General features: G+C 41.0%; 1 protein-coding gene across 1 annotated transcript in view; it reads left to right on the top strand.

Moving 5' to 3' along the window:
- Window positions 1-21,880, top strand: part of LOC146624698 (F-BAR and double SH3 domains protein 2-like) — a 44,932-nt gene that overhangs the window by 19,600 nt on the left and 3,452 nt on the right. Inside the window, exons 5-17 of the mRNA XM_085364697.1 lie at window positions 17-161; window positions 2,841-2,974; window positions 5,728-5,782; window positions 5,865-5,993; window positions 6,075-6,197; window positions 11,209-11,304; window positions 15,569-15,685; window positions 17,584-17,682; window positions 17,973-18,125; window positions 18,222-18,356; window positions 19,637-19,720; window positions 21,212-21,395; window positions 21,480-21,703. Of these exons, the coding sequence (XP_085220823.1) occupies window positions 17-161; window positions 2,841-2,974; window positions 5,728-5,782; window positions 5,865-5,993; window positions 6,075-6,197; window positions 11,209-11,304; window positions 15,569-15,685; window positions 17,584-17,682; window positions 17,973-18,125; window positions 18,222-18,356; window positions 19,637-19,720; window positions 21,212-21,395; window positions 21,480-21,703 (1,678 nt within the window). The remainder of the gene's footprint in view (window positions 1-16; window positions 162-2,840; window positions 2,975-5,727; window positions 5,783-5,864; window positions 5,994-6,074; window positions 6,198-11,208; window positions 11,305-15,568; window positions 15,686-17,583; window positions 17,683-17,972; window positions 18,126-18,221; window positions 18,357-19,636; window positions 19,721-21,211; window positions 21,396-21,479; window positions 21,704-21,880) is intronic.

Below are 21,880 nucleotides of genomic sequence, written 5' to 3'. Positions count from 1 at the left end.
GTTTGTTTGTTTTTAGGAACATGTATTGTGTTTGGAGGGCCTATTTGGAGGGTATGGTCCAGGCAACGCAGTCCAGAATAAGCACCTGCGACAACTACAAAGTCCAGGTGGCCGACGCAGCCAAGACAGCACGACTGCAGAAGGAGCAGCAGCTTAGGAAGGTATTGCAGGTCTCACTTCTGTCCTTACATTGACGTGCACTGCTGTACTGATGCAATGCAGGGTGTTTATCTTGTTTCCCCAAAGTGAAAAAGGGAAGTTGATGGTTTTAGAAGCATGATGCTCACATTGGTTACTGTTTAGACCTTCAGACACTAAATGATGCTGTTTAACCAGATGTTAATGGCTCTCGTGAACTAAATCCGAAGACGCCTTCTGTCCTCAAACAACCACCTGAAAATTGTAACAGTGGAAGCTGAAGTCAAGTCGGCTGGCTTCCTATTTCATGCACACCAACAGGAACAAAGTGGCTTTTATTATTTTTAACACACAACACACAAATGGTGTGACATGCCCACACACTAATGATAAAGTTCTGCTTTTCATACTTGCCTATTTCTGTAAAACAATGATGAAGTCACAGACTGCTCGACTGCAGTTTTCCCTGATGTCATTTTTATCTGCCCTTTTTTCCATTTCGTGTAGTGCTGTCATCCCCAGATAGTGTGCATCAGTTATGATTGCAGCACAAAATGGGAAAAAAATGTTGTGATAAAGTTGTTAAATTGCTATATAGTACTAATTATCCTGAAAAATAGTTTAAAAATATGATGTTAACCCCAGTTTGTTTATGTACTTTCTGCATGGTGGGGGTTATTTAATTGTGACACATGAAAGGCCCTGTTTAACATCAGTAAGGTTGATAAGATGGAAAATGAATCCCTTTCTTTTATGGGCAAATCAAAGGACAACATAACACCTAAAGCTTCCTAACGTTTGGCTTCAACAGCCCTCAGCCCAAGTGTCTGGAGAAGTTGGCTGACGCCAACATTAGGTTGTGGTGCCACAAGCTAAATTCCACTTCTGAGAGAACCATGGCCGACTTCAACAGAATCTGTCAGACTGTTTGCATTATGTGAAAGTTTCTGATAAGGAGCAGGCATCGGTAATTATCAGTTACCAGTGGCTGAACCTGTGGCTACACACAGGACCACACAGATGTGGTTTAAGACACACATGGGTTTGCCCATATGGTGACCATGTCAGTCCAGCCCAAACTGAAAGAAAACATAATATAAAATAATCATATTGAACTGTGTCGTTGTGTAAACACTAAGTCAACATGCTTATGAAGTGTGTAGAAAAACTAAGTACACTGCGTGATTCGGTAGCTGCTAAAGGTGGATCTATAACTTGAAGTAATTGTTTTCTGAATTATTCAGTCTCTCACATTATAGGGGAATTTTAACCCTCTCTGCTTGAAAAGTTGGGATTTGCAGGCATTCATTTATGTGCAGCTCTATTAAGCTCCCACCACAGTTTTTCAGTCAAGTTGAGGTCTGGACTTTGATGGGCCATTCCAACATTATGATTAATTTCTTATTAAGCCATTCGATTGTAAATTTACTTCTGTGCTCATAATCATTGTCCTGCTGCATGATTTAAATTCAGCCAAGCTTCAGCTATTGAACAGCTCTAAATCTAGAGTACTTTGTTATACGGAGGAGTTCTGGAAAGTGCCCAGTTCCTGTGGCTGCAAAACAAGCCCAGATCATGACCCCTTAACTGCTGTGCTGACAGTTGGTTTGAGGTGTTTGTGCTGATAGTCTGACCTTGTGGTGATTTTGCTGGAACACTGACTCCTGGTAAGTTTGGGGCTTTGTGTTATTACACACCTGAAAGCTTCAGACCTGAAAACTTGCAAAAACTTCTGCTTTAATTGAGGTGATCACAGTTGATTAAGTAGCACCTGGCTACTACTTACCCTCTTAATTCGCACAGAGGAGGTAAGGGTGTGTTTAGATCTTTTTAAATAAATGACAGTGGAATATGTCATGTGTTATTATTCATCTGAGCTTGTAATTACCTAATTTATTAGGACTTGGTAAGGACCAGATGATTTTCTTAATTTTTGTTGTGCTCTGATACACAAAACTTTGTATTTTCACATAACTTTATGTATTCCTAGTTAAAGTTTATTTTGAAAGTCAGGCAGTTTTTGAGACGAGAGGGTGTATGTACTGAAAGGAGGACTGTTCAAGACATACAAAATGAAGGTTAATGGGAAAAGAGTGCTCACAGGAGGGAGCAAACATCTGAGCAGGCGAGTCACTAAAAAAGAAACTTCATAACTTCAGACAGGCTTGCCGTTATGGTGCTCCTGGAACGCAGCGTCACTTTCTGGTAAAAATCCATCACAACGATGACGTTGCAGAGTAGACATAGTCACATCTTCCTCGTCTTCAGGTCAGTGTTACTACCCAGTGGAAAGTGCAGGTTCTTGTAAACGGTGTAATAAACAGTCAGCCTTTGAAGGGCAGAGTTCACAATACTGTCTCCTATTATCATTTAGAGTTGCTATCAGCTCTGCAGTTAGCTCTGCACGTCTGGAGTTTTTTTCCTCATCGTAATGTCTGACGCCTCTGTGCCACGTTCTGGTTTCTAATGGCCACGTTCCAATGCCTGCAGCCTACAGTGCTGCTCTTGTTGGGCCTCACCTTTTTGGGAGTTTCCATCAAAGCTCCTGTATGTAGCGTGTGCCATGATGTCATTACTCACTCCATGTGTTGTATAGATATGCCTGAAGGGTATTTGCATATTTCTCAGTGGTTGCATGTAGATGTAAAAGCCCTTATTTGTTTTGTTTTTTGTTCTCGATGTCTCCAATTTGATGTCATCAGTGTATTGAGCAGCTGACTGTGGTCCAAGCTGAGCTGCAGGAGTCGGTGAAGGAGCTGACCAAGAGCAGGAAGAAGTACCAGGAGGCCGAGACGATGGCGCAGGCAGTCCGAGAGAAGGCAGAGCTGGACGCAAAGTATGATCCAAATTACTCTACTCTCTTTGTTAGACTATTCTAAAGTAAAAACCCTACAGTTTAATGATAAGTATTTGTTTGTGGAAAATGTCCTCAGTAGCTCAGGGTAGTAATGGTAAAATGGTATCTATCTTCTTTTCTGTACCAAAAATCAGACAGATTCATGACTTTCTGTCATTTATTTTGAAAAACTTTCACCTCTCTCTCTCATTGGCAGCACTTCTAACTGTAACGTTTGATCCACACATGGCTACGGGAAAATGTCCCTTTGGTCTGTGACCTCTGTAAGCACTTTCCTGACAAGTTTATGGACTCAGTGTCTAATTTTAGATCACACTGAATGAAATAAAGTGCATTTGGTAAATTACAGTGATCCTAAGAGTCAGAAAGAGGTATCGTCATGGGCTATCCGCTTTTTTTCACAACCTGTGAGCCAATATGTGTGGAGTTTCTCAGTCAGATCAGAAATAAAAACCTCTTGTGTATTTTTACAATTATTTCTCCGTGACTAAATTGAAAAGTGTCTTGAAGTCACTCAAAGGGAGTCAGAAAAAGCAGACTGCCATGCTGGACTGGAAATAAACTGATTAATAATATGACGGTGATGTTGTTGACGCCTGTTTGCAGATCAGTTAATTAGAACAAACTCCAGTTTTGCTGAAAAGCACAGCAAACAATTATAACTTGTATGTACTGGGGTTCTTCTGTAAATTAATTGATTTGCCTTCCTTCTGTCACTGAAAACTCCTTCGTATTAAAAACTTGCAAAACTTCGACATAATCTCTCCTATTTCACTGAAAACAAGAGAAATTTCCGAGGTTTAAGTTAACAGAAATAGTTTCCAAATCAGATGTCACAAATCAGCTCTTAAATTCAGATCTGAGCACATTATTTTGCTCTGAGTGGATCAAAAGTTCCAACGAAAATCAATTTTAGTTGAGAGAAGAAAATTCTAAAAAAACAAAATTTTTTAGTTTTATCAAACAAGCAGCTCTCAGGCTCTTTGCATGACTCGATGGAGGCACTTTGGCCTGGCACGACATGAACAGCTGGCACTTTGACTCACCACATAGCAGACATTTTTCTGCTCATCAGGAAAGTTTATTACCAGGCTGTCGGAGAGGATTGATAGCTGGGCCACCACTTACAAATAATACTATAAATGCTGTGTTTTTCTGGTCTGTTGTGTCCACACACGCGCACACATTCTCAGATGACTCCTCTGAGGTTTGCCTTTTGAAAATCTGCAGAATGAAACACTCCAGTAAGAAGAGAAGACTAAAGTTTAATAATTTCACACAAACTGCTCTGCTCACAATTGTTTACACTCATGCAGCTGTTATTGCACATCGTCAGGGTTTAAATTGGAAGCAGCAGGTCTGTAATCAGTTCCAGCCTTTGCTCAGATTTATTTTTTTTATCAAAGTGGATCTCTTATTATCTTAAAGGCATTATGATAGCAGCTTGGTTTAAACATTCAGCAGTGGAAACGATTATTTACTCTTCTTCCTGCCGTCGTTTCATCCACCCTGCGCATGCATAAAAATCAAATGAGAGACCTGGTTATTTGTATATATATCGTGTTATTCTCCAGGAGTTAAACAGGTGATAATGATGTGTTTCTTGTTTACAATATGTCTAAAGTTGGGTTCAAACTATAAATCAGAGGAAAAAAAGAAGCAATGTGAAATGACTATAGTGATATCTTTGTTCGTGGTCACACTGTGGAAGGGAATCTCTTGTAGTTTTCGACATTACTGCAGGTGTGCCATGAGGTTAAAATTCCAATAATTATTTGGAAATAAATATTGAGGCTCAAACTGCATTAGATAAAAGTCATCTGACTGAGTTACCTGATTAAACAAGAGCATGGATTTTAATTTTTGATTTACTATAGGTGGACAAAGGTAATTACCATCAAACATTAAACAAGCATTAAAATTAAAAGGAAATATCATGTTCAAAATGCACATATGTTAATTTTGTAAACAATCCGCTTCCAGCAGAGTAACGTGGGTATTAAATGTGTCACTGTAGTAGTGTTAATGGTCATTACACAGATTCCATTGTTTTGATTGTTCTGCTGTCTTTCGATTTTTACTTCCTTCTAATGTAGGTTTTAATTTGTCATAATGAGACAAATAAGATACAACGCTATAGTTCATGAGCTGCTCCTGTGTCTCTCAAGCAGACATGAAGCAGATTTGATAAAATTATAAAACGAAAGGCCTCTCATCCATGACCACAGAGTATAATCTCCTTCTAGAGTCAGGCTCGTTTCGTAGTTTATCAACACTCTTCTGTTTCATTAATTACTTTACTGCAACCTCAGCTTATCTACACACTTGATGGCTAACTAATGTAAAGTGCCATTCGCAGTTTTTGCCTCTGTGGGTATTTTTCCTTTTCCTAACAGCACAGAGAATGAGTTTTATTTTGTTTTAATTATTTATTTGTTTTGTGAGTACCTGGCTATTGGATTTAGGGGCGTGGCCTGTTTGATTGATAGATGTTTCTACATGGGCAGTTGTTGGGCTCACCTTAAATAACTGTCCCTGAACTTGACCTCTCCTCCATGTGAGGTATTGACACCTTTTGGTACATTCTTGTACTTATTGTAATTGCACATCCAACTGAGGCTCCTTTTTTATGTTGTCAGCCTAAATTTGATTACTTGGTTAAACTGGAAAAGGCAAAACATTGATGCTCATGTTAAAAACCAAAGAGAAATGATTTTGTATCTTCTCTGCAGGTCAAAGCTGAGTCTCTTCCAGTCCAGATCCAGTCTTCAGAGGGCCAGCGTAAAGGTATAAGATCTTGAGTCCACGAGCCCAACGTTTAGTGGTGTTTTTGTTGTATGAGCTGTTTAAACGTTTCTTCCTCTTCTAGCTGAAAGCAAAGCGGAGCGAGTGCAACTCCAAAGCCACGCACGCCAGAAACGACTACCTTCTCATGCTTGCAGCCGCGAATGCGCACCAGCAGCGCTACTACAACACAGACCTCATTGACTGCATCAAGGTGAGCATATATACATCTGAATTGGTGGGTGAAAGGAGACGTGGTGTAAATCTAAACACACCTTTCTATCACTGTATACAGATTTTAGATGGGAGGATCTACGAGCAGGTAAAGGATTACCTGGTGTCACTGTGTCAGACAGAGCTAGAAGCCTACCAGGCTGTCCACAACATCTTCAACCAGATCCTCAACAGCTCAAATGGGGTGAGTCTTAAAGCCTGCAGGACATCCACCACCTCACACCCATGTCTGTACCAAATAGTCAGGTACAGAGACCCGTTTGTAGTTAATTAACCTGCTTAACCTTAAAGCTGAATGTGGAGTAAGAGAGCATGGTGGTGCTGTGATTAACCGTAACACTGTGGTTGTAGGTGTGAATGTGAGAGTGAGTCAGATGTAACAGCTAAGCATGCGTTTTTTAGGTAGACTCCAAGTGGTTTGCAAAAACTCGACTGGACTGCACTGGACTGTCAGCCTGTCCAGGGTGTAACCCCTCATCTCACCCTGTGACGGCTGGGATAGACTCCAGCCTTCCCACAACCCAGCGTTAGTTAAGATAAAGCGCTGTGTCAGAAAAAAGGGTGACTGTGGCTTGTAGTGGGTCAGTAAGACCAGAAAATCACACTGTAAATAAATACATTTTTAATTTTATCCTGAAATAAATGCTTGTACCAAAGATATCAACGTATCTTCATGTGTGCAGCTGCATGTTTGTTTTGTTTTTCTGTAACTTCAGCTGTTGTTTGAAAGGCCTGGCCGCTCTGGTTGTATGTCATTAGAGTAAGGTTTAAAGTTACCGCTAAGGACTACAGACTGATATTAAATGAAAGATGAGTCAGACTATATTATAAACTGTGTCCACCACATTTTCCAGGAATAAAGCTGGAACATGTGCAGCACTTTTTTGTGTATAATAGACTGGGTTTTGTTAAACCACTTGGCTTTCTGTGTAAAAATATTTTTGTCAGTCAGTTTATGCTGTAAGGTGTTTACTGCATCTGGTCCTAAAATTCAAAATTTACTTTGGACACAAACGTAATTTTGGCAAAACCAAAACAGTTTTTTCAAAAATATGCATAGTTATGCTTGAACAAGCTGTGTTTGATACAGCTTTGCAATAATGACACTTATGATGTAGGAGTAAAATAAACACTGGCACTGGTTATGCCTACTGTTGACACACTGAGAAGCTCACCAGTCATGTCACAAGGTTGTTGGAGTCAGTCTCAAAGTAAATGAGTCAGTCCCCGTACACTTATAAGCATGTTTACAGCCTAGTATATAAAGTAGTTTGGTCTTTATGGATAGTTTCTCCTTTTCTAAGAACTCTGGGAGGGATGACTTTATTCCATAAGCCATCCATGTAGAGACTGGAGTTGACTGTGTTGTGACTGGTTTGATTGATGTTTAACCCTAACACAGACCATCCAAGAAGTCTATACTTCTATAGTTTTTAATCTGCCACTTAGCAGTACATATATATACATATATATGCATGATAGCAATCCACCCTCTCATCCGAATTTGGTAACTTCTGGCTACAGAAATGTAACGTGGCAGAGGGCAAAAGCTCACTTTGAGTCCATCTCTCAGATACCATCTATGTTTTTGACCTTTCTCTGATGGCCCAGTTTTTTATGTTCATGCAGTCCTATTGTTGATCCCAGTGCAGTGCTGTAGTCATTAGGTCTGTTATTGTAAATGTGGATCAGTCCTTCTTTTGATCACTTTTGGAGGGCTCTAAAAATTCAGTAACTTGCTTTGCGAACCTTAGAAGAGCTGAAGTCGAGCGCCTCACCAACTGCTAATTAATTTAAATGGGTTGAGTTACGTTGCCGCTCCTTGGTTACACGCTGCTCCCGTTGGCCTCTCAGGTCACCTTCAGAGGGGCATCTTGTTGCTGCTCAGGCCTGAATCTGAACAAATCAGAGGGAAGAGTGAGGGAAGCGGTGGGTGCAGCGGTTTTCGGCAGGGCTCACATTACAGCCCATGTGCTTCCTGTGTCAACACAGAAACAGATCTTATGTGTGCTCTGCGTAAAGTGACGTTCTGATTTGACTGGACGAAACTCTCATGAATGTTTTATTGTTTGTTTTGAGTTCTGTGGTCTAAATATACCATAGGATCCAATTTTTATTTATAAAGCACTTTAAAACAACAGGGCCACACAATAAAACCAAACATGAAAGACAAACACAGGCCAGAGAGTAAAAGATACATAAGAGATGTAGACGTTAACAATAAAGGACTGCTTAAAGAGAGAGGTAAGGTCACAGTCAACATCTCATTTTTAATAGTTTTTCCCCATTTTAATGGGGCATAACTATTAAAAATAATGTAAGTGTATTTTTAAATTAACCTTAAGCTAGTAAAGGGAAGCCAAAGTTGGCGTGATGTGCTCTTCTTTACTTGTACCTGTTACAAATCGAGCGTCTGTAGGTCAGCAAAGGAGACCTGGCTTATTCCAATAAGAAGCATATTGCAGCAGTGGGAGGAGATTATTATAAGAGCAAGCGTTACTGTTTTAAGATTGCATTTAAAGAGAAGCGTCTTAATTTTGACAGTATTTTACCACTGGGTATCATCACCCAAATATGTAATGATGGTCCATCTCAATGTCAATAAGGAGGTCAAGGTGAGGCTGAACAGGGAACACAGCAATGTGCTTTACTGGGAAATAAACTTGACAGTCATCCTTGTAACAAGGAAAAGAAATGCCGTGTTTCTGAAAAATAATAAGAGGCAGCAGGTACAGAGAGAAAAGTAGAGGTCCAAGAATTCAGCCTTGTGGCCCCCCACCCCAGGGATGGGAGTAAAGGTGGAGGTAAAATCATCCGTGCTGACACAGAAACTTCTGTCAGAGAGGTAGGACGTAAACCACCAGAGAGCTTAGCCAGTGATGCCCACCCACCACACCAACCTATAGATAAAGATCTCATGGTCCATGGTGTGTCCATGGCCCAAGGCAGGTGTTAAGTCCAAAAACACAAGCAGCACACAGTCACCCGAGTCAGCTGCTAAAAAATGTAATTTAAAAAGTCTTAACAGAGCGGACTCAGTGCTGCAGTGAGTTTTAGTGCCAGATTGGAACACTTCCAAAATTGCTTGTTCATCCAGGAAGGACTTCATTTGGGTCTAAAAGGTTTTTTTTTCCAGTTTAGACTGAAAAGTTAGTCTGGAGTTTGGTTTGACATTTCACAGAAGAATCTAAGCTTGGTATTTTAAAGCAGGGGTTGCACAACAGCATGTTTAAAGTGAGTTTAAATTGTATTCTACGGGTCTGATGGGAGGAAAGTAATGCCTCTCAGATAAATACAATTGTTGAACTTAGATTGCTATTATCACAGTTTGCTCCCAACAGTGCATTAATGTTTCATTTTTTATACTCCAGTTCTTTCTCCTCTTTAGTTTCAGTTCAGTAGTAAACTGAGAATGTTGTGTATACACCGCCTGCTCTGTCCAGATTTGACCCAAACTGTGACAAATGACTGTCCAAATGCTCCTTTTTCCTGTTTATCTGGAGTTTGGGGGCCAAAAAAAGCTGTTGTTGTAATCTCATACTGATATGAGAAAATATAATGTAATGTTACTGTGTGGAGATAAAGATAAAAGTAGATAAAGACCTTAATATGAAATATTTGTCATGATACATCAGAGATTTTGATTTAAAGAATATAAAACTGATATTACTAAACCTGATTTCCTTCCATCTATTTTCTCCTGCTTATCTGAGTCCGGTCATGGGGCAGCAATCTAAGCAGATGCCCAGACGTCCCCCTCCCCAGCCACCTACTCCTGCTCTTCCTGGAGAACAGTGAGCCGCCACTCTGGTGCCTTTCGGTGTAAACGAGTAGCTTTCCAAATAACTCAGCTGTTCATCATGTTTCTAAGGCAGAGCTCAGACATCCTTCAGAAGATGCTCATTTGTGTCAGATTTTAGCCATAGGTAAAGGTATGACTGTAGACTGACGGGTAAATCATCAGGGATCAATACCCTGCTCCTCTTTTTTCCGATACAAGTTCCTCTATCAAATCATTTTTTGACACTTGAGTCAGCAGTCCAAGCAGAGATGTCCAGAAGTTCCTTTTCCCACTTAAGTGGTATTTATGGTCACACAAATGCGTCTGACAACAGACAGGCAGCGAATACTGGGATACCACGAGATACATAATGTGTCCCAATGTGTCCAGTGTGTGTTTGGTCTGCCCTTACCAGCTCGTCTAGGAGACATTCTGGAGGCCTCCTATTTCAGATGCCAGTCAAACCACCTACACTGGCTCCTTTCCTTTCTGTGAATGATCACAGTTGAGGAGGAGAAGCTATGCTGTCCCCTGGTATGGTCTCCCCAAGGCAACTGGTTCTTGATGAGGGGCCAAACTTAAGTACAATTCAAAAGACCAAAGTTACCAGCCTGGGACCAGTACTGGGGAGGTTTATTTTTTTTCCAGAACAGCTGATAGCTGTGCCCCATGAGTTCAGCTTAAAATATCCACACAGGTACTTCGTCCTCCCTCGGGTGGGCAGAGAGCTTTGTGGTCCAAGTGGTGGTCCAGTCCCCGGCTGCTTTAGCTGGCTTTAGAAAAAACCTGAAATTAGAATTAAAACTGTTTGTACCTTCACCTGTGTTACTTACAGTGATATGTTATGTAATTTGTTTACTGTCTCTTTAAGCTTTCAGCAGCTGGAGAGTTAAAAATAGTCTGTGTGAAAATAGGCAGGCGGTGAACTCGAGCCTGTGATACGTTTTTAATGTCAGGCTGTGACCACAAACACCAGAGTGGTCATCAGCATTCAGATCAGCTGATAGTAACCAGAAACGGCTTTATGGTCATTCTCTTAATTGTTATTGGCGTTTTCTTTCGTTTGACTTGTGTAAAATAATAAAAAGCTGATTTGGGTTCATTTTATAAGCAAATCAAATAACTTAATACAGCAGAAATAAACTGATGGAGTACTGGAAAATAAAAAACTATAAATGTGGCCCTAAGCTACACGGATCACTGGCCACAATTCATTCAGCTGGAGGTCTTTTTTTTTAAAGTTAATTTTAAATAGAACAAGAAATTAAAACTAAATAGGGAGCAAGCCTGAACCCTAAAGGCTTTACTAAGTGTTAATTATGCAGGTTTAGACATGGGCTGATTTGTAAGCTTGTGATAAACCTTAAATAAGTATATATGTATATTTTTGTCTGTTCCCTTGAAACACATGCAGGTTCTGCAGGAGTTTCACCAGCAGCTGTTTGTGCAGAAGAACATGGCGTTCCAGCAAGCACCAGACTTGATGTTCCAGCCTGTCGACTCAGACACGGTAAATACTGATGTTTTTCTCTTTTTATTCATTATTAAATGCATAAAATATCACATGCGATTGCTTTTAGTGATTATTGGAGAAGATAAACTCGTATTTATTATGCAAGGAATAAAATCCCCAACCTTAAAAATCTAGAACTTAACATGATTTCTCTAAAATGTTCAAGTAAAACTTGAAGAATAATTGTTGAAACGATTAAAATCCAAGGGCAGCACGGTGGCACGGTGGTTAGCACTGTTGCCGCACAGCAAGAAGGTCCTGAGTTCAATTCCACCATCAGGCCGGGGTCTTTCTGTGTAGAGTTTGCATGTTCTCCCCGTGTTTGCGTGGGTTCTCTCCGGGTACTCCGGCTTCCTCCCACCGTCCAAAGACATGCAGCTTGTGGGGATAGGTTAATTGGATAATCCAAATTGCCACTAGGTGTGAATGTGCGAGTAAATGTGAGTGTGAATGGTTGTCTGTCTCTGTGTGTTAGCCCTGCGACAGACTGGCGACCTGTCCAGGGTGTACCCCGCCTCTCGCCCCATGACAGCTGGGATAGGCTCCAGTGCCCCCCGCGACCCTGAAAAGGATAAGCGGAAGTGAATGGATGGATGGATGGATTAAAATCCAAATCTCAAAGTGTTTGGGTTGCTTTTAATACAAATTTTGTAGCATAAAATAAGGTTCGTGTTTGACTAATTTAGTTGGCAGGAGGTGTTAATCAGTTTACTGGAAAATCAATTTCTACAGAAAAGTGAAGTGAAATGTGGATCCTTCAGGTTTGAACTGCACAGGTTGGAAACCACAGATAAAATGCTGTAATGAAAACAGATCAGAGGAGATTGTTGAGAAGTGGAACAAAGCTCAACAGATGACAGTTTAATTTGTTTAGACAACAATCAATACAACAATCTATTCTGTACAGTTGTGTACTGTATTTATTCTTATTGTATTCTAATTTTTGCCTCATAACTTTTGCACTGTCCACTTCCTGCTGTGACAAAACAAATTTCCCATGTGTGGGACTAATAAAGGTTATCTTATCTTATCTTATCTAAAATCAGACGAGTGGAACAAGCAGCTCACGGGCATCCTGAAAGCTGAGCTGGCCGTGGCCACAAAAGCCCGGACTGGACTCGGCTCAGGACCTTGATGCTCAAAGCGGCTTTAGGCAGAGCAGATCCACCTTTTTGGTCCAGAGTTAAACATCTCAACAATACCAGATGCAGAAAAGATTTTTTGTTTTTAGACATTCATGATCACTGGAGTATGAAGCTTGAGAAGCTGGGGGATGACTTTTCCTCTAAATTGATACACAAGCAGGAAAAAATGTTCAAATTTTTCTAATTTTCTAAAAATTTGTAAATAACAGACAAAGTAGCTCCATTGTTTGAGTGTCAATAATCTGTCTGCACTGAAATAAACGACTAATTTAAATATATTTTAATCACAAAAGTGCTGCACACACATTATGGAACAGTCTGGGTAAGAAGTCAAAGCAGGAAACATAATAAGTCCTGCGTGATTGGTCTTTATCTTTGTTAGTCTGAACTATGAGCCTGAAGGCAGAACAGTGAACTCTTGACTTTGTACTGTACTCCTCGCCCTGCACAGGAACTTAGATTATTTCCCATTTTTAGTTTTTATTTACAGATGTGTCGTCTCATTTCCTCACCGTGGGACTATTTCCAGCTCGTGTTTGTTCCGACTTTATCAGACTGTTTATCTTCCTAAATAAATGCACAACCTCTACTTTTAATTTGCACTTCAGTACACACACACACACACACACACACACACACACACACACACACACACACACACACACCTTTTAAAAAGCATATCTTAACTAGTTGCTGTCCTAAACACAGAGGAATATCTGCACAATATAATGACATTTTCCATTTTTATTGTTAATGCACACCACGCACTTATTCCTCTGAACTTCACACTTCCAGGAAGTGTAAACAGATAAACGTGTGCTTTAAAGATTGTCTCAGCTCATTGTCCTCACTGCTAAATGACCTGTGATTATAAGACAAGATACAGACACAGTAATCTGGAAAAGACTGTCACTGTTTTCCATTTACTTTTGCTTCCAAGCTCTCGTTTTGTCTTGTGCTTTAAATCAAAGAGTTTCGCCTCGTTTTAGAAGTCCAAACACTTGTTGTTTATTCATCTTGAGCCATAGGGTTATGAAAAGAGACAGAGTATCTGCAGTCTTCTTTATCTGCGATTACCTGGTCTATTTCAGTCATTTTAGAGGCCATCAAAATCCATCCGGCAGCATCAGGCAAAATCTACCTAACTGATATCTGACAGATGCCAGCTAGAAGATAATCCTGGTATAAATATGGAGAAGTTTCATTTGCACTCACTTGGTAGCACACGTGTTAAGAGCTTTGAGAGTTTTACTCAAAATGCTGTATTTGCCGGTGAATTAATAGAAAACACACAAAACATCCGGCAGCACTGATGTTTGCTTCTGTTTCTCCACATCATAGAGATTAAATTGGTGCAGGATTTCTGTTTGAAACTACTTGAAACAACTCAAAGTTGATTAAAGGAAACAAGATTTTGGCTTTAGATTGTGCCATGTGGGTTAAAGTTGATTGTTTGCAGTTTTGTTTGTTTGTTTGTTTGTTTTTTACCAGAGCTTTAATGTGTTTTTCCAGCCCTGTTAATTTCACATAGATATCTCCTGTACTTATAAAATTATGAATCTTCAAAAGCACAGTTGAAAAAGTTTTACATTTCAACCCACCACTATGCACTTTCTGCGCCTATAATTCATAAAAATGTACTAAAGTTATTACACATATATATTCAGCTGATTGTAACGGGGTCATGTGGGGTCATATGTGTGTGTGGAATGACCCAGGATTTTTATTTTATAAAACACCCGCAGGTGTGAACCTCCCTTTCTACATGATAGCCCTGTGCAACAGGTCATGTAACATGTAACAAGCCTTTAAAGTTAGGTAAGAAGTTTACAGAAAATCAAATGCTGCTGTTCACCTCATGATTGCCACAATATGGCTGGTGAAATGATGCTGCTGAGATAACTTTCCAGAGTTGCTAAATTCTTCCTTCCTTCCTTCTTTGCTTCCCTCCGACTGTTTTGCATCTGTTACGCTCTCAGCTTTATGGATTTCTCAGTTCAACTTGACTGCCTGGATCGTTTTTCAGTGCCAGTTCAGGTCTGAAACCTCTGCTGTGGTCAAAATCTGCCCTGGGAGCTGCACTTTAGGTGATAAAAGTAGATATGCGTATATAAAATACACATCCTAAACTCCTTTACGAGTCCCATTGCAGACATGGGTGCAATTCAGGTGCACCTGCTCATGAAGCCCACAGTGTCTCCTTGTGGCCTTAAGTCTATTTTAAATAATTTTACAGCCACATTTGGCTTTTATTGGATTCTTTGCCCACTATAAAAATTAATGTAAATGTCGGCTTTGGTCCAAAAATATTTTCCTATCAGGCTGTAAGGTGACGCCGCAAGTCTGCCAAGCGATGTGTCACGACTCCCGTTCGTGGATGTAAAAGAGTCCGATTCTGCCGCCCAGCTCCGCCGCTCCTTTTCTCCTCTGCCCCGCCGGACAACACTAGACAATTTGTTCAAACTGCAAACGCTGGTGTTGTTTTCATTGGAAGTCAAACAAGCAGCAGCCTGTTCCTAAAGAAAACATTAGTGGTGGAGAGCCTCCCCTGCCTCTGCACCCACCCCTGCACCCACCCTTCATACCACTTGCACCAGACGGAGGGATCCGGTAAGGAATAGAGCTGAGTTTGGGAGGGAGGGAGGGGCAGGAGGTAGGCCGGGCCCTGTGAACAGCCCATCTGTGAAAAGGAGGCATTGTGAGCGGGCCTCACCAGAGTGCACTGACCCCCACACTCCCTCCACCCAGCCTCTCCCCTCCATATTCAGACACACAGCTGATGTCATGTGGAAATGGCTTAACTCATTTTGTCGGGGTTTAGAAGAAAATAAAAACTGAAGACCGTCACACCTTAAAGTCAACAAATATAAACCTGGCTCGTCAGAAGTCTTGAAACTCACCAGCCATCCTGGAGCAAATCAGGGCAGTTAGTTTAAAGCCTATATCTGTATCATTGGGGAAAAAGCTGTAACTTACATTTCAGTGATGACTGGGATTTAAAAAATATTTAAAATTCACTGAAGAATAAAACACTTCAAAAACTGTCTGAATGATAATACTTACTTATTAGTAAAAACATTCTTTGTTATACGCTGGTGTGTTCGCCTTCGCTGTAGGTGGTGCAACTGCAGAAAGAGAGCGGGACGGCAGAGGAGCACACTCTGGATAAGGAGGCGAGGAAATGGGCGAGCCGCGTGGCCCGAGAATACAAGAGCATCATCCACACTCAGAAGGTGAGAACCTCATCAAACACAGACAGTTTCTGCAGGCATCAGGACAAAGATGGTGTAACCATGTCAGTCTGTGTGTTTACTGAAGTACTTTATTTTCAATGTGCACATATCCAGTGCACAACTTCTCCCTGTAATACAATTAGTTCCTTATATTACAATAAAACAATAAGTACATAGGGTGTCAATATTCTGTTCTGTATGCATGTGGTGCAAATGGGTCATAAAATGCAGCAGGGGGGGGAGGGCTGAAATTGTTTAATTATATTTTTATTGATTAGAAGAAAATAGAAACAAATATAACCATGTTGTTCATGAGACGACTAAGAAAGGGTTTATAATGCTGACATGGTGTAACAGTCCAGACACCGTGCAGTGAATTAAGTTACACATGGTGTATGTAAATGATTAAAGCACGGTGTGGATATTTGAAAACACAGCAGGTAACACTGGTCCTTGTGCTCCGAGTAAAGCGTGTGATCGTTATTCACAGCGATCCAGTAACCAAATTAGTTCAAATCGAATCAATCAGTCAGTCAAATAAGATGTTATATTTAAAACATCAGACACACATAGGAGATGGGTTTTCTTTATTGTAATGACATAAGCATGTTCTTTTCTTGTTGTGTAAGAGACGATTTGACTGGATGGCTGTTCGACACAGAAACGTCCTGAAAGTCCATCTGTTACAATCCGGTCAGTGCCAGCGTAGCAACAGAAACAACTTTTCTGTGTTTTGTTAGATTCATAAAGCGAAGCAAAGAAATTGGCAAGTTCAGGTTTTAAACATAAAACACCTTTTAAAAAAAAGGTCCCACAAAGTTGATGTTTAAATTCTCTTTTAGGTAAAAATCTGCTAGTTTTAGAGCTACAGATTACTTGTTGAGCCCTCTATTATTAAAAATAGATCCTGTAGCTTTTTTGGAGAATCTGTGGATTTAAAAATATGTTAAAATTAGCTGGTCCATGTTTTCATATTGAGAAAAAATGTAATGCTAGACCTGCCCCCATCCTGCAACAGCAGCAGTTGAGGCAATATATTTACCCATCAGTCATGTCTAGGTAGCTCTGGCTCATGTTACTGCAGCCTTCTAATCAAAATCCATTTGCAATCTCTATTTTAAATTTTATTTTATTTTTTCTCACTGCCTTGAGCCTCTTCTGTTTAAGCACATTTTGCATGTAATGAAATGTGGTCTATAAATAAAATTGCCATTGACATAAATTTCTATGCCTATCAAAATGATATCCTCAGCAGTTAAAGGTATGAGTGGTGGTCATTTTTGTTGCTTTTGCTTTCACTATATAATGAATAAACCCATATAAGGAAAAGTCATGAAATATGATGATCATGGGATTTTAATTTAACAGTTTTTACAATTCCAGAGGAGTCAAAATGACCCTTTGAACATGATGAGTGTGACGTTCTGCAAAGAGAAGGAAATCCTGTGGGAAGTTTAAGTCTCTGAATCTAAACGTGCGTGTTATGTCTGTGTTTGGGTTTGGAGTTATTCTGATGTGGTTTGTCACCCCTTACTCACACAATCCCTGGAAAATCTTTGCAGGAAGTGTACAAAATGCACTGATGTGTCACTTTTTTCCATTAAACTGGAATTTAGCCTTTAATGCAGCGAAGCCGGTCAGCTGGATGATAATAATAAACCTCGGCATCATAAACTTCTCCATATTTTACTGTGGCATGAAAGGATAAAATTGATAAGAGCTCCGTCTCACTGGTTTATTGCGAAAGCTTGTTTAAGATAAGTGAGCACAGCTCGTGCAGCGACCTGTTTCCAGATGTCCCTGGTTATGTTGATCGCTTTATTGTTGGACCGTTTCCATCTATTCCATGTGTTCCTTTGTATACGTCACCACAATAGTTGTAATTGTTTTGTTTTCAGGCCCTGGAGGAGTACGGGACCCAGGAAGCTTCGGAGCCAAACAACAGCGAGCTGGAGATCAAGATGGAGGTGGCCAGACAGAGTCTCCGGAGGGCAGAGGTAACCTTTGAACTTCTAGATCAGCGATTTCTCAATCTTCTGAATCAGTTTCTCCTTATTTAAAGTTGCCCCAGTGCGCCACCTGCTGGTTTGAAAGGTGAAGTGACAGATTTAAAGGATTAATGTTCTGTTAGAAGAGAGCAGAGGTGTTTAAAACACACTAAGTATTTATTTTATTTTCATACTAATCTCATTGTGTTTTCTTTATTCTTTGGGGGGTGGGGGGCTTGTCAGTGGGTTGTGAAAGTCTGGTGGTCTTTAACTCACCTTTATTTTTTTTTTGCTGCTAGACGGTGAAAGCGAAAGCCGAGGCCCGGCTGGACCTGCTAAGGGAGGCGGGAGTCCCGGTTGAAACGTGGCTGAAGAGTGCGATGAACCAGGTGATGGAGGAGCTGGAGAACGAGCGCTGGAACAACCTCAGTACCCACGATCCTTCACTCTCCGTAAGATGAAAACTCCAATTCCACAGTGCTGTAGTTTTGAAGTATATGCGCTGTAGATTTGTGCCCTAAACGCAGATGTCGGTCTAACATCCGTAGGTAACAGCAGATTTGGAGCGAGAGGATGAAGAGGAGATGGAGGACAGCGGTGAAGTGTTGGATGACAGCAGCTCCAGCCCCTCCAGCACCTTGAAAAACTATCCACTCACCTGCAAAGTGCTCTACTCCTACAAGGTAACGACACACGCTTAAGCAGGGTCGTAGCCGATGAGTCGGTCAGTGTCCAGAGAAATGGTGACATCTACAAAGCCTCATGTGTTTGCAGCGAGTCGAGTCTTGAGTTTAGTCTTCTAAACAATCAGTGTCGCTGCTCTGGAAAAAAACACTGTTTGATTGCTGTTGCAGCATCTCTGCGCTTTCTGTATTCATAACTCGTTAAAATACGTGTAGAGGCCGGCCTTGCCTCGAGCTCGAGGCACGGGGAGTGCGTGTTGGGAGTTACAGAAGCAGTCATTATTAGAAAATGCAGGAAGCTGGCGTAGCTGGATATTGATGGATGAAGATTCAGGAGCCACAAAAAATGTGTTTTTAGAAGAACAGTGACTTGCAGAGTTACACTTTCTGTCCTCTGTAAACCTCATTTTCATGCAGAATACATAAAACGGCTGGAAGTGAAAGGAGAAGTATTTTTAAGATTCTGTAGGTTTAACCATATTTTCTGGTAATTATATGATTAATATTTAAATCTTTTTAAGTGTCTTGTCATGTTCTCCTGTGCCTCTGTGGTTCTCTCCAGGTTCCTCCTTCATTAAAATACAAACTTGTTAGATTAAAGCTTCTGTTACTGACGCAGACAGCTGGAGACTCATTCCTGTTATATTTTCTGAAAGTGTGGTTGAAGTCTGCCGTCTGTGTGGTGCATTATAATGTGGATGCTCACTGTGTTAGCCTACAAAGCTGGCTGGGATTTCCTCCATCCCTGCTGGATGGATGTTGTCATAAAATCTATTAAGATGTAAATACGGTTAACCTCTCCACACATGATTTAAATATTTGGATTGGACGTGGATCTTTAACATGTCACCAATTATAATTCTGATTTTGAAGTAAAGCCACTTTTTGTTTTGGCTGTTTTTAATCAGTTCCAGTCGTGTTTAACCCCCATTTAGATTTACTTTCCCAAACTTTGTGGCACTAATGATTCTGTGTCCAGGTTTAAAACACCTGCTCTCTGAATTTGTACAGAAATTCTACTGTAAGTCTGAGTTTTGTGCTGCTTTGGAGTATCAGTTGTTTTATATTAACTGAGTCCTGAGTAAAGTGTGGTATTAATGCAGGCATGGTCTCAGTGTTTTCTTCAGCGTTCTGGCTGATGTTATTGAAGCCACAGTGAGCATTTTTGTCCGTTCACCAGTGTGGCGGTATTTGAAAAATATACATCACGGGTGAAATGAAGATGGTTAAACTGTTACATCGCAGCTTTAATTTGAATTAACGTGTTTGTCTGTCTGCAGGCTTCTCAGCCGGACGAGCTGACCATCGAGGAGCAGGAAATCTTGGAGGTCATCGATGATGGCGACATGGAGGACTGGGTCAAGGTACAATAATAACACAAACACAGTTATGTAGCAGAAGCACTCTCCTGTTTGAGGGTTGGTTGTTTTGTGTATTAGTTCACTCTCTGGCTCTTAGACTGTTTGACAAACATTTAGTTTCAGTTTTTATAAGAACTCGCACCGGTACAGACTATCTACTGGACGTTTTAGTGTTTCTCTGGGATCAGTTGGTCTGATGTGGCTTCAGGAATTAGAATAATTCAACTAAAATGCGTGCGGTGCATTGAGGCAGGTCAGGTTGGCCTGGGTGGTAGAAGCTCTGCTGAACATAAAGACAAATCAAAAAATGTACAAATACACAGTTCTCTGCTTCGTTTTTTGGCCTCGCAGCCGTAAAGGGCTGATGGGAGATTCTCGTCACCCAGCCGGGCAGGCAGGTGGGCGGGCATGGCACCCAAGTTTGTGAATGCAATAATTCATGAATGAGGCAGTTTTTAAATTCATACCTTAAGTGCAGCTACTGAAAATCTGGGCCAAATCCTGATTGATGGTGATCCAATCCTGCCTCAGCAGCGCTCCGGTTCGATCACAGTTTGTCAGCTTCTGCTTTTTAACAGCGGTTCGTGGACTCTTGATCAGTTTTAGATCTGCGGAGTGACCTGGTCATGGATATAAAATGTTAATTTCATGATCTCCCAGCTACTTAGTTATCATTTTCACTTTGTTTGTCACAGACTGTTACAAAGTTGCTCCTGGACCTTTGGGAGAAAATTTGAGAAGTCTTTGAGGACATTTTTCGGGTGGTCAGTGGTGTATACTTAAATGTAGAAATGTCAGCTGTGGATGCTCCCATCATTGTGTGAAGTCATTCTTTTATAAACGCCTCTGCAGAGCTGCTGGTGTGTAGTCATTGTGTACTTTGTGTGTGGTTGTTTTCAGATCATTTCCCTGAAGGAACATTGTGCATTGTTGCTGTTTTACTTTTGTTTATTGTGTAAGTCTGGCTTTCCTGTGAGCCATTGTGCAAATGTTCCACGTGTTGAGCCAATATTTTATGTATATTTACTTAGGTGATTATCTTTTCATATACAGATATAGTGTTTTAATGGGGTATTTATTTTAATGAATATAATCATACATAAAAATGTGAGCAATATCATTTATATAGATCTGTTTTAGTGCTGTGATTCCCCACAGCATGCCCCAAAAGAGATCCCAATACCTCTGAGTGTTTTCAATCTGAATGAAAATAAGTAAGCAGCGGGAGGGGAGGCCACTGGTGTTCATGAAATCAAGCTTCATGAATTCAGCAGAGGCTTGTTTAGGATTTTAGATTTCTCGTTAATTCAGGAAGAGAGAACAAAAGCTCTCCTATTATTCTCTTTGTGGCTGTTATTAAATTCTGGCGACGATGCAGTGATATTGTTACAGCCCTACTCTTTACATCTGACTTTATTTTTTCTCAGTAGGAGTTTTCCTGTTGAAACATTTTTGGCTGTTGTCATCGTCTGTGTGCATTGTCTGTGTTTCCAGGCCAGAAACCGTAGCGGACAGGTGGGCTACGTCCCGGAGAAATACCTGCAGCTGCCCTCCTCCAACAGCCTGCTGAGCATGCTGCAGTCGCTGGCCGCGCTGGACGCCCGATCCCATTCCTCCAGCAACTCCACCGAACCTGAAACCGAACTCCCAACCGGCTCCGTCAACGGAGACTCCAGTGGTGAGATCCGCCTCCACCAGATAATATCGGAGTTTTGATTTCCTGCTTTGTTTAATACCCTCGTTGCCACTGTCTGTGTTGCAGTTTCATTCGCAAAGGCTTTGTACGACTACGCGGGACAAACGGAAGATGAGCTGTCGTTCCCAGAAGGCGCCATCATCCGCATCCTCAGCAGAGAGACCCACGAGGACGATGGCTTCTGGGAGGGCGAGTTTAACGGCGTTGTTGGTGTGTTCCCCGCAGTTCTTGTGGAGGATCTCACCGTGACCAGCGAGAATGGAGATGGGCAAAGAGACGGCAGCGCACAGGTAGGCTCACGCTGACTTAGCCGCTAAATTTCATGTTCTACACAATTAAAGTTCTTCTGGTTGAACGCACACACACTGTCCCCCCCCCCTGGATCAGCTGCCTCTACATCAGCGCAGTACGAATCTACTGTAGCAACTTATTTATGACACTAAGTCCTGTGTTGTTAAATAATTTAT

Source organism: Diplotaxodon limnothrissa, linkage group LG10, assembly GCF_057381915.1.
Source record: "Diplotaxodon limnothrissa isolate DT_005_m linkage group LG10, D_limnothrissa_male_GT1.1, whole genome shotgun sequence".
Lineage (NCBI taxonomy): Eukaryota > Metazoa > Chordata > Actinopteri > Cichliformes > Cichlidae > Diplotaxodon > Diplotaxodon limnothrissa.
The sequence above is the reverse complement of the archived record's forward strand: the minus strand, read 5'-3'. Positions and strand labels throughout refer to the sequence as shown.